Genomic DNA, 12,420 nt, shown 5'->3' on the forward strand with positions numbered 1-12,420 from the left:
CTATTTTACTTTATTTTTTCAATTATTATTAAACCCAAACCAAAATATAAACCTTAAATACCTAAAAATATACTGTTAAATAGTGTAGATGGTGGGCTGGTTTCTATTGTTTTTCTAATAAATGGGCTATAAATGGGCCGATCCATCTGTTAACAAAAGTCATAAGTAATTATGGTGGGCCTTCATTGGTAATTGGGCCCAATGAGTTATCTTGTGGATTAGAAACTACTCTGAGAATCAGGGGGCCGGCTCTGTAGGTTTCTCTGTAATTCGTGTGATCCACCCTTCGATGATTTCCCGTGATTTTGGTGAAGATTTGAGGAGTCGATTGCACGGACTATTGATCTGCTGCTGTGAATTTTGAGATGTTGGGTCAATTTATCGGTGATGTTCATCATGATCTTGCTGGTGAATATGGACGATTGGCGATGCCTTTCGGGTTCGCGACTCGAAAGTAGCTCGTGGCTTGGGTGAGTGTATAATAACATTTGCTTTCCTTACAGTTTGAAATAGCTAATCAAATTTGGTGAGTTATTATGTATGTGCTTGCCTTTTATGTCGGTGTAAGGTAGAAAGTTGACATGTGTGTTTTGCTTTCTTCTGTTGTGTATTGATTGATCCCTGTGCCTAATTACAACCATAATTTGAGACGGTTGTGGTTTCCGACACTCTACACATTCGAAATTCGGCAATGAACACTTAGGGCAGTTTCTAATGGACACAAACGATAGGTGCTGAAGGAAAGATGCCGAAATAGGCAGTGGCATTCCTTTCACACTATTTAGTGATATGATTAAGTCCACTACTTTTAGAACTAGTAAGGTGCCCCATCAATTTGAATACTTACGTTGGAAAAAGTTGAGGATATCCATTGCTGTGGCCTTGCGAATGTTTATTATCATGTGATTTCTAGTGTAACGAATAGCAGATATCTTAATAAGGTTTTTGCAGATTAGATTTATGTAGAAGAGATGCATAAAATAACAATAAGGTAGATCTCTTGTCTACTTTAGCCTTCCTTTGCAGATGTGGGCTAACAGACATTGTTAGACTCTTGTATTTGTAAGTTATCTCATCTTCCATGATTCTCTGATCACATCTTGATGTTTCCATCTTGATATAGTAATTCTATTCTACCTGCAGCCTCCTTATATATATATATATATATATATATTATGTGATGCTGTTGCCTTCAGTTCATGGACCACTAACCACTTGTAAGGTCAACTAAGCTGCTTCAGCTTGGGATTCCAAATTTTATAGGTGAATAACTTTGTGTAAAAAAGATCGACTGGGTAAACTCTTCCCTCTCTTTGCTTCCACTCTAAGACTATTTATTGAGCGGCTCCAAGAATGATATACTATACTGAGAGCTTAGATGAATCCAGATGGGACCATTCTGCTATAAACAAGTTGAATAAAGCATTGGAGCAGATTTATCTTGAATCTGTATGGTCTTGGGCATGTAAAACTAAAATCACTCTGTATTTCGAGGGCTTCTTTTGGGTCCACTTATAAGGTCACTTTTGTAATAATACCCAACATCGGTGGTATTTCTTTATCTGTATATGCTATATAAACTCTTATTTTAGAAGAACTCCTGGCTTGCAATAGAAATTGGCAACCATGGCTATGGCTTTCAAGATGGTAAGGTTCCACACTCGTCAATTTTTTCTTGTACTAGTACAGCATGATGTGTATTTTTGAGATTGACTCTTGACTCGTGTCTGAAAAAGGCGACGACAGGTATGTGGGTGACTGAGGAATGCAAGACCTCATTCATGGAGATGAAGTGGAAGAAGGTCCACAGGTACATAGTGTTCAAGATTGATGAGGGCTCCAAGCTATTCACGGTCGACAAGGTTGGCGCAGCCGGAGAAGGCTACAATGATCTCGCTGCAGCCTTACCGCAGGACGACTGCCGTTACGCTGTCTTCGATTTTGACTTTGTCACCATCGACAATTGCCGGAAGAGCAAGATCTTCTTCATAGCCTGGTTTGCCAATTCTTCCTCTCAATCAACAAATCAGATCATTAAGATTGAACCTTAGAATGATCAGATCATATCATTTCATATGAATCAACATTTGTTCTCTGTCAGGGCGCCGACAGGATCAAGAATCCGGGAGAAAATTCTGTACGCAACGTCGAAGGATGGATTGAGGAGAGCATTGGATGGGATTCACTATGAGTTGCAAGCAACGGATCCAACAGAGATGGGGTTTGATATCATCAAGGATCGAGTGCTCAAATAATTGATGATTAATCAATCCAGACCTCTTTCTTCATCATAAGATAATGTGAGCATCTTTCATGAATAGCCTTTTTTTTGTCAAATCTTGGTTTGGAATTTAACAACTGTAGTTTAATTTAATAATCTCCACTTGTTGATTATGCAGTATGGGGTGGCTGTTTATGCTGTTTTGCCACCATTAAATAAGATTAAAAGTGTTAGTTTCATCTGCTGCTGCCTGCTTTAATTTGCCATTCTCTTTATGCATTAGGTGACTTGTCTTTTGTGCTACCTTTTTCATTTATTTATTTGTTTTTGTTTTTTAAATAAAAGGGGTTGTGTAGAAAGGGTGCAAAAGAAATCACTTAAAGCACACTCTTTTACTTTTCACCTTTGGAGATGTTTTTACATTTTTACTTATATGGGATTGGATCGACAATAATTATAGTTAGGTTGATAAATAACAATTGTGTGATAGCAAATGTCCTAATGAGTCAACTTTGTGATTTTGTTTGTTTGATTGGAAAAGGACAATGGTCCTAATTTCCCCTGTTCTACTGTCGGTTCTGGCCAAAGTTCACAGCACATCATCACTTCTTTGTCTCAATTAAATTTGCTTAATGATCAAATAGTGCTATATGCCTATGCCAATCTTTTTTTTTTTTTTATTATTATTATTATTATTGTCGAAAAATTATTAACAAAGTGTAGAATCAATTTTAAATAATTATGGATTCATTAGATTGGATCCCGTGAGTGACACACGCACATTCTGTATTAAGGTTAGGCTAGAAAATATATTTAATATGGACATTTACTTTTAATAGAAATTATTCTCAAATATATTGTGGATGAATTTAATATTGAGGGCCATAATATCAATCCCATGTGCACCCCTGCCCTCTCTGTTTGTATAGGATGTGACGATGTGTTTATTATGGATAATTGAATAAAGTTGTTTAATATATGTGAATTTATTGCACTATAAAAATCAGATAATCATAAATAATCTCATATAATAACCATGATTTACTGCCAAAGTACTAGAAACTTTATAACTATTAAATTATTAAACGCAGAGTTTTTTGAAATTATAAAATTTCATGCATTTTTATAAATCATATGTAAGTTATATGCTATCTTGCTTAAGAAAAACACATTCTATGAAGCAAAGAATTATATACTTAGAACAATTTCATAATATAACTACCATAGTATTCTTATTTAATCTTGATCCTTTAATAATACATATGAGCAATCAAATTATTTATATTTAATTGGTAAGTTTCTTGCACTCACAAGTTGTCACTATAATTGCCACCTGATATGATAAGATTTACCATATTTTGTAACTTGTTACTGAAAAACAATGGTTCAAATTCGATACTTACAAGTCTATGTATATGGTTCGTGCCTTGTCGGTCTAGTTTGCAAAATATTAAATTCGATTAAAAATTTACTCAATGCGCACTTTCAGGTGCAGCTGACTGCAGATTCCATTTTATATAAAAAAAAGCAATAAAAAAAATAATTTACCATTTTATATAAAAAAAAAAGCAATAAAAAAATAATTTACCAAATTCCATTTTATATAAAAAAGTAATAAAAAAAATTACCAAAAAAAGAAAAAGAAAAAGGCATTGAATACTACTAGAATAAACTGTGAAACACCCTCTAAATAAAAAAATTATAAGAAAAGATGACGTAAATTATATAATACTAATAATAAGTTGTTAAGTAATACAATTAGCTTGAGATAACTAATAATAATAATATTCGTCTATAACCGCACGCAAATATTGGTCCTCCACTCGTCTTCCGTATCTCATTGTGGCGGACACGGCCGTGTTAGAATTAGCCGGATAGTTGAACAAGTCGTGTGTTCTTTCGGAGATATTTCGTATTTTTACTATTTATTAAAATTTTTTATTAATTAAATATTTTTTATATTAAATTTAAAATTAATTTCTTATTTAAAACACATTTAATACTTAATACATATTTATATTATATTATACCATAATTCTAATTCAAAATTTTTATTAGTAAAATCTCTAGCTCAAAATTTAAACTTGCAAACACACCCACCTCCGTACAACGTACTCGTTTCACACACATAGAAACCAACCTACACATGAGTAGCTCAGTTTATTCCATCTCTGCACTCACCACATCCTCCAGACATACATATATATATTTGATTCATCATCAATGGCACTCACCCTCAATAGCTAGTTTTGAAGGGCTTATACGTCTTGAGATCAAGCACCACCCCCGCCACCGACCCCACCGCCGCTGCCACCGACACCGCCAGACAAGCCCCGCTCAGGATCTGCAGCCCTACCCAGCGGCTCGTCCACCGCCCAATCTTCTTCTGCGCAATGTACATCTCCACCGGAAAATACACCGTCAGCGGCCAGAATCCCAAAGCCCCAAGCAGCCCCACCACGTCGTTGAAGAACGGCAGCAGCATCGAAATCACCGTCGTCACCACCACGAACGCACTCCTCCAAACCACACGGAACAGATTCAGCCGATAAACGCCGCCGCACACCATGGGAACGCTTATGTCATACTCCGCCGTCACGAAGCTGCTCCGGCTCCACCTCTGCGCGCTCCATTTCTCCACGAACGCAAACAATGGCTGACAGAACACCTGGTACGCCCCCACCAGATGCACCACAATCGCAATGTTTGCGATGTCGAGCAGCCAGTACGGATCGTAGAATCCGAATCCTGTCAGAAGATTGCTCGGAGCGTCGTCTCCGAAAGCAGCGTAACCCATACATCCACACAGTATGTAGAACACCGTCGTCACTGTTATGCTAATCGACGTCGCCTTCTTCATCGTTTTGTGCTCTGCCGGCGGTGATTTCACTGTATCCTGTAAGTTGTAACCGCCGCCGTTAATTTCCCCAATCGATGGTTCGATTTAGGGTTTTATTTCAAAACTAAACTTACCTGAATTTCTATCAGAATGATGGAGAAAGAGTAAGCGAAGGCAATGGCTCCTAGAGCCTGTAAGGTCCTCCATAGCTTCTGGTTCGGAGTAACCAATCCGGCGTGCGACTCTGTTCCGATGCTTATTCCGGTAAGGCTTCCCTGGAACCTTCCATTTTCTGTCAATACAGCATTAACATTGATTTCAGTTCAATTCATTCATGGCTGCTTTGATTTGGGAATCAATTAAGTTACCTGCAGTTTTGGCGATACCGAGAGAAAGACCGACGGTGGAGTAGGTGAAGGACATAACAGCTGCAACAATGGAAAGCCACCATACTTGATCGAAATCTGGAATTTGAGAGAAGAGAATCTCAATGATTCCAAACGTTATCATATCTCCGTTGCTAGACATATGACATTTGCTCTTCTTGTGTGTCTTGTGGAAGCAGTTTGATCGTTTTACTGCACTGTAAGATAATTCAGCCATCAATATTTATATAATCCTTCAATTCCGCCATAACTGATCAGTCTGAGCTTACAGCATGCTGACAGAGGCAGCAATGGTGTAGCCGATGGCTATGCCGAACAAATTGAGGTACTGAATCAGACCACATAGCTTCACCTTCCGGCCGCCTGATCATCGAGAATGAAAATCAGTAAACCATACATACATAGACAAACCAAATGAATCTTGATTTCTGACCTAAATTTTTCTTGACAGCATCCATGTATGTGTAATTTCTTGATCCAGTTACTGAGTCCCCTGATCTGTAACAGAGGGAGAGGAGATTTGAGGTGTAGAGATTGACGAAAGCGAAGAGGGCCATGGCCAAAGGACCAGCAACCCAGCCGAGCTGCGCAACGGCCCATGCCAACGACAGCACGCCGGAACCGATCACAGCAGTGATGATATGTGATGTTGCAGTCCACAAAGTTCCTGCACAGCTCAAAATAGGTAACCAATCGTCCTCTTCACTTTAGGGAAGTTAGTTAGTTAATTACCTGTTCTTTTGAGTTTGCCGTCGTCATCGAAGCACTTGGAGTAGTTTGCTTGAAGGGGGTTGATAGGTTGATCGGCAGTGTCAGCATTTTCAGGTTTGGGCTGTGCCTCCACCTGCAGATAATGCCTGATATCTTGCCTTTCTTCAACCTGAAACCAACACAGAAAAACAGTATACATATATAATGAAGGAGATGCATACACACACACATATATATATATATATATACAACACAAGGATTACTACATACATGACCGTTGTAGATTCTAGAAGGGAGTGTCCGGCTTCTGGGCAGCATGATTTGAAAATTCGGAGGAGAATGACAGGTAGAATTGAAGAAGAAGAGGTACAATATAGTAAGATTAATTGAACTTGAAAGCTAATTAGTTAATTATTAATGAAGTCGATCAGGAAATGATATGATGATCCAAAAGGGCACAGCAATGATGAGTTATATAGGGAGGGAGATAGGAAAGAAAGATAAGATTGGATTATGGCTTTGAATATAATTGGTCTATTGATTTTTTAGAAGCCGCCGTAGAAGCAGTGAAAAACGTTGGAGGGATTAGGGTTTGTATATACGTGTATAAATTATTTAGTTAATTATATAAATTAAGAAGAGTATGTAGTACTAGTGTACTCTTATGGATGGGAGTATATTCTTGAATTCATTGATAAGTTGAAAGAACCCAAAATGGTGACAATACAGTAGTGTTGAATATTTATAAAATAGGAAGGTGGGTGGGTGTTCATGCAGCAGCACCAGAATAAGATGATAGCTGCAAGTAGCACCACTACATTCTTTTAATACATAAATTAATTAAATCTATGTAGATCTGCTTTAATGGAGGATGGATATTAATGGGATCAAGCGAATTAGAGCAATACTGCATGCACATTGGTTAATTCTATGAATGATGATGCTGGGTGACTTGAGGGGTGTGGGAGGAGTCCCCTCATGTCTGGGGTGAGTGACAATTGAAGATCGATGGCTCAGTGCATTAAGCCTACACCACCACCACCACTACCACCACTTGGCTACGATGTTCTTCAACTTGGGTCATATTATTTTAATATCTAGGGCGTGTTTATTTTTTGAGATAATTTGAGGTACTATTTTTTTTATTTTTTTTTGTGATAATATAAAAATAATAAATTTTTGTAATATATTAATACTTTTAATACTATATAGACTATTAAAAAATTGAGTTAAAAGATATATATATATATATATTGAGCTATTTTTTTTAAAAAAAAGATATATATATATATATGTTGAGTTTAAACATTAACGTATAGAAAATTGAAATAGCTCAGCTCACATAAAAATTGCATGATGTTTGCTCACCACTCTATATAGTTTGATTATTTGTTTGATCTTAATTTTCTTCTCCTAAAAAGTATTCTCAAATGAAGTGATATACTGGCAATATGATTTTTGTGATTTATGAACAATTAAGTTCGTTTACATATTAATTTGTTGTCCTTTAATATTTCAACACTAATTTTCACGTGAAGTGGATTTTTTTACAACCAAACTACTTGTCAATTGTCATGCATGATACAATTTCTACAAGCTCAACCTCAAATCATGACAATGTGACAACTGATTGCTTCTTCCAACTCTAATTATGAGTAGGAAGTCTAGGAGATATGTAACCAATAAAAAATAAAAAATGGTATCTTGACACAAAATTTGCATTCACTTAATTATGTTATATGTATATGTGTAAGGATAAAAGATTGAAACAAAATATGGAAAAGAAGAACTTTAGAACAGATAAAGGTTTGTTTAAAATTAAATTTGAAAGTTAATTTTGTAATTTACAATGAAATATTATTTGGGACGATACTATAATGTATAACATATGCTTGATAAAGAGACAAATTTCAAATACGTGTAAAAGTGATATAATATATATGTATATATATACACACAGAGGCGGATGTACGTGGGGGCAAGGGGCTCCAGCCCTCCTCCGCCCCTTTTAATTTTTAATTTTTTTTATTTATTTTATAATATATAATATAAAAATAATAAAAAAATTATAAAAAATAGCTAAAAATTGATAGAGTATTTATGTAAAAATTTAAATTTTGAATAATAAAAAAAAAATTATATCATAATACTTGTTTGATACTATAAAAATAGATATAAACAAAAAAGTAATAAACAATAATTCAAAAAAAAATTCAAAAAATTCTCAACCAAATACATAGGAGATGATATTTTTAAGAGCTATTTTTTTTAATAAATGTTTTTACTATTTATCAATTTCATATAATACAAAATTCATCCGATAATATGTAGTTGTCACTGCAAATTGATATTTTGCAAGATTTTCGAAATATGATAATTTCATTGATAAAATTATTGAATAACAAATAAATGATGATTGTTTCGAAATTTAAAAAATTAGCCCCTCCTCTCATCCCGGTCTGGTTCCGTCTGGTTCCGCCTCTGTATATATATATTATAATAAAATGCCTTTAATATGAATGTTATCTTGTGAATAATAAAATCGTATATAATATAATATATATAGACACGTGATTAATTTTATTAAAATAAATAATCGAATATTGAATATATATATACTCTCTCTGTCCCACATAATTTGTCTCTATTTTTTATTTTCGTCCGTCCCACATAACTTGTCCTTTCTATTTTTGAAAATATAATTATACACTTTAATCACATTTTAAATTTTATAATTTTCTTAATTTTGATTTAACTATTTAGTTATCTTAATCTTAATCTATAATTATTTTTACTAATACACTTCTTAATTACTTACTAATTATACTTTACCTAAATTCTCGTGTCTACCGTAATACACTCATATTACATGGGACGGAGGGAGTATATATATATACGTACAATTAATTATAAAAGAGATGAAAATGTGATATTATTAATTGGGGCGCGAATTAGGTGCTACTCAATAAAATTATTATTATATATTGTGTTATATGATATAAATATTAATTATAACATAACATGTATTATATTATAAATATACTATGATATTATATGATATATATTATTGTTATGTTGACCCGATCAAATTAGCATCAATACCATACTAATTTGATTGGATCATCACTGGATCCGCAAATAAATTCTATTAATTTTTTTTAAAAAAATGTTAAAATAAAAATATTACAAATGATATAATACAAGAAAATTAAAAAATTTGAAAAATAAAAATAAAAAATCAAACCACAATCAAACATATTTAACTAAAACAATATAATCCACTTTATTCATTTATATATATAGTTTATTTTCAAAACACTTATTAAATTAACTTATAATATCGATGCATTAATCATTAACCAACTATCTTATCATTTAAATAAATATCTTTTTAATTTTTAATACATCTATCTAATTAATTAATTAGGCACGCGTCATACATCACAACGCACCACACCGCACCTTTTAAACTAACATTGTGATCTCACAACTTCCACTAAAACGCCTATGGGTGGTAATTTCGGGCTGGTCTTTTTTTTTTTTTTGCACCGGGCCAGCCCGATTTACGGCGCGGCCCTGGGAACTCAGGCTCGAGCACGGTACTTCAAACCATGCTGGACTGTTGGGTCGGCCCTAGCCTATTTTTTAGATTCAAACGTGATTTTTTCGTGTCGAATTTTGATCGAATTTTCGAGTCGTATCTATTTTTATGACTTTTACCCATACCCCACTCTTTTTATTACTACTATTATTATTGTTTTCTGTACTGCTATTCGTGCTTCAAACATTGAGACCACCTAAGAATAACTTCATTTGAACCATTATATTTCTTTCGACTTTTTTAATGCTTCACAATTCCATTACCACGCGACACACACACACACTTTGGTCATCGTGGTTGACTTGCGTGTGAGTCAAAACAAAGTAATACATTAATGTTAACATTTCACATTTGTATATCATTAATAATTGAATCGAATATGTATTCAAATTAAAAAAATGACAAATATCAAATTTTTAAATCAAACAAAATTATACAATCCTTCAAACCAATATTTTGGTGCTTCAAATGTATTCATTGGGCCTTCCGTGCATATTCGCGTAATTGGGCCTATATTCAGCCCAGTTAGTTTCGTATACCCACTGGACTTTAAAGTCAGTGTTAGGCCTACTAATATATATATATTAGTTTGATATATTTATAATTTATCAATTTTGTACACATATTTTATATAATTTGGTACTATACATACATATATATAATTATTGTATTCTAACATAAATACATTTAATATTTTATGTAAATGTTATTGTATAATGTGTGTTGAAAATTTTGAATATAAAACTAAAACTCTTTCTTTCATTGCATATATTTATAATGATTTACCTGTCACCGTTTAAATAAATTAAAAATTCTATAAATATCTTTAACAAAACAAATATCACATATATATATAATATATTTCTAAATATATTTTAACAATATGCACATAAACAAAATATAAAGATTTAGTATACTATTTTGACTAACATATGAATTATGCAATAAATTCACTCAAAAAATTTCTCACGTCTGTATAAAATCAAAGATGAAACAAATGCAGTTAGGTGTCTTTGAATTTTGGTTTGAAATTTGAATAGTAAGATTTTTTAATTAAGAATAATTTTATGATATGATATTTTGAATATAAAATTATTTTTATTTTTAATAAAGTATGGAAAATAAAAAATAGATCTTTGATATAATATTTTCTGGAAATTTTTTTTGATTGATAGTAGAAATTTGGTGAAGTTTAAGAACACACCTTTATATGTGTGTGTATATATTAACAAATATTTAGAATTCATCAAAGTATGACCAATAATTCATTGGAATAGAGATGGTATTAGTAAGTCCACAATACATTATTTGTTCACATTCTTAGCTATAAAATTAACAATTGAAATACTTTTATTAATTCAATATATACATCTACCGTAGTTTAAAAAATTTGTTTATCCTAACAAACATTGTACCTTCAATGGATTAATAATATGATATGATATGATATGATGTCCGTTTATTAAATTCAATAATATTAATAGTAACAACAACAAGAACGAACAAACAAATTATATTATTATTTTATTTATACATTAATAGATAGATAAATATAAATTAAATCCATGGAAAGATGTGTAATAATAACAATACTAGTGAAGACAAATAGTGGGTATGGTGAGTGAACATGGATATTTAATTAATTAATAAATTATTTATGTTAGGAAACAAGTACCAAACTGCTGGTGGCGGTGGGCCGGGAGGGTTTATCGTTCTTTGGGCCCGCCTGCCTTCTGGGCCCACCCTTCTTTATTTATTATTTATTATTTAACATTTTTTTTTATTTAAAAAAATTAAAAAACAAAAACAATGCATGTAAAGTGTAAACAAACTGTAATAATAGTAATATTAATATTAATATCAAACTCCAAGTCGAGATTTCTTTGACAGCCGTCAAAAAGCGATGTGCCAACCTTATAGTAGTATTTACGTAGTAATGCTATTATTATTATTATTATTAGTATTATTATTATTATCCAAATTAAGAAGGAAAGGTTTTGAGAACACAAAATACAAATAAGGTAAAAAGAAGGATTAAAATGATGAGTTAGATAGAGAGATGGTTACTGTAAGATTTAAAAAAAAATAATAAAAAATTTTAAAAATAAAAAAGAGGAAAGCTATAATCAATCATCATATAATATCATGATTACAAACCTAAACTCTTCTAGAAGACAAAGACAAGCCGACATCACTGCCCTACTCACACTCAACACAACACTTAACCAAAGGGACGAGGTTACCTTGTCTTTATATCATATAATAATAATAATAATAATAATAATAATAATAATAATAATAATAATAGATATGGAGATTGGAGTGTACTAGTATTATTTAGAACATTTATCAATAATAAATAGTATATTTTTTCTATTTAACAAATACGAACATTAACAGTATTTATAAAATACGTTATTATTTTTAATAAAAATATCCAAATATTAATTCAACTTCTTATAATTTCAAAAAATATTTTAATCTTGTCCAGTAAAAGATAGCGAGATGGCGTACAAAGTAAATTTGTGACAATCAGGTCTAGGGATAACATATCGTACCGTATCGAAAATACCGGTCGATATTGATATTGTATCGAATTTTTTTATATAACAAAAATATATATCGGTACGATACTGAAAGTTTCGGTATACGATATCAGTAT

At 32.4% G+C, this 12,420-nt stretch overlaps 2 protein-coding genes and 1 long non-coding RNA gene across 7 annotated transcripts; 2 read left to right on the forward strand and 1 right to left on the reverse strand.

Moving 5' to 3' along the window:
- The first annotated feature begins 242 nt into the window (after positions 1–242).
- LOC127261297 (actin-depolymerizing factor 5-like) lies at positions 243–2,460 on the forward strand. Of its 5 annotated transcripts, none has more exons than XM_051289588.1 (4): positions 243–470; positions 1,144–1,647; positions 1,737–1,996; positions 2,102–2,460. In XM_051289588.1, exons 2-4 carry the CDS (start codon positions 1,627–1,629, stop codon positions 2,253–2,255), a joined length of 435 nt encoding a protein of 144 aa, XP_051145545.1. In that variant the 5' UTR covers positions 243–470; positions 1,144–1,626; the 3' UTR covers positions 2,256–2,460. The 5 variants fall into 5 exon arrangements, with proteins under 5 accessions (XP_051145545.1, XP_051145544.1, XP_051145547.1 ...); XM_051289587.1 differs by having other exon boundaries at positions 1,197–1,647; XM_051289590.1 differs by having other exon boundaries at positions 1,233–1,647.
- A 1,796-nt stretch (positions 2,461–4,256) lies between these two features.
- Positions 4,257–6,556, reverse strand: LOC127261295 (amino acid permease 4-like). The gene is made up of 7 exons (XM_051289585.1): positions 6,428–6,556; positions 6,179–6,326; positions 5,880–6,113; positions 5,716–5,809; positions 5,429–5,643; positions 5,195–5,352; positions 4,257–5,117 (listed from the first exon to the last, which is right to left on the reverse strand). Exons 1-7 carry the CDS (start codon positions 6,473–6,475, stop codon positions 4,458–4,460), a joined length of 1,557 nt encoding a protein of 518 aa, XP_051145542.1. The 5' UTR covers positions 6,476–6,556; the 3' UTR covers positions 4,257–4,457.
- LOC127261296 (uncharacterized) lies at positions 4,974–7,362 on the forward strand. Its single transcript, XR_007840878.1, has 6 exons — positions 4,974–5,119; positions 5,210–5,324; positions 5,425–5,645; positions 5,718–5,832; positions 5,928–6,131; positions 7,012–7,362. It is a non-coding gene; the product is annotated as an uncharacterized LOC127261296 (long non-coding RNA).
- Positions 7,363–12,420: the final 5,058 nt, after the last annotated feature.

The sequence above is a fragment of the Andrographis paniculata genome, unplaced genomic scaffold (genome assembly GCF_009805555.1).
Source record: "Andrographis paniculata isolate CXL003 unplaced genomic scaffold, ASM980555v1 Contig62END, whole genome shotgun sequence".
NCBI classification, from domain to species: domain Eukaryota; kingdom Viridiplantae; phylum Streptophyta; class Magnoliopsida; order Lamiales; family Acanthaceae; genus Andrographis; species Andrographis paniculata.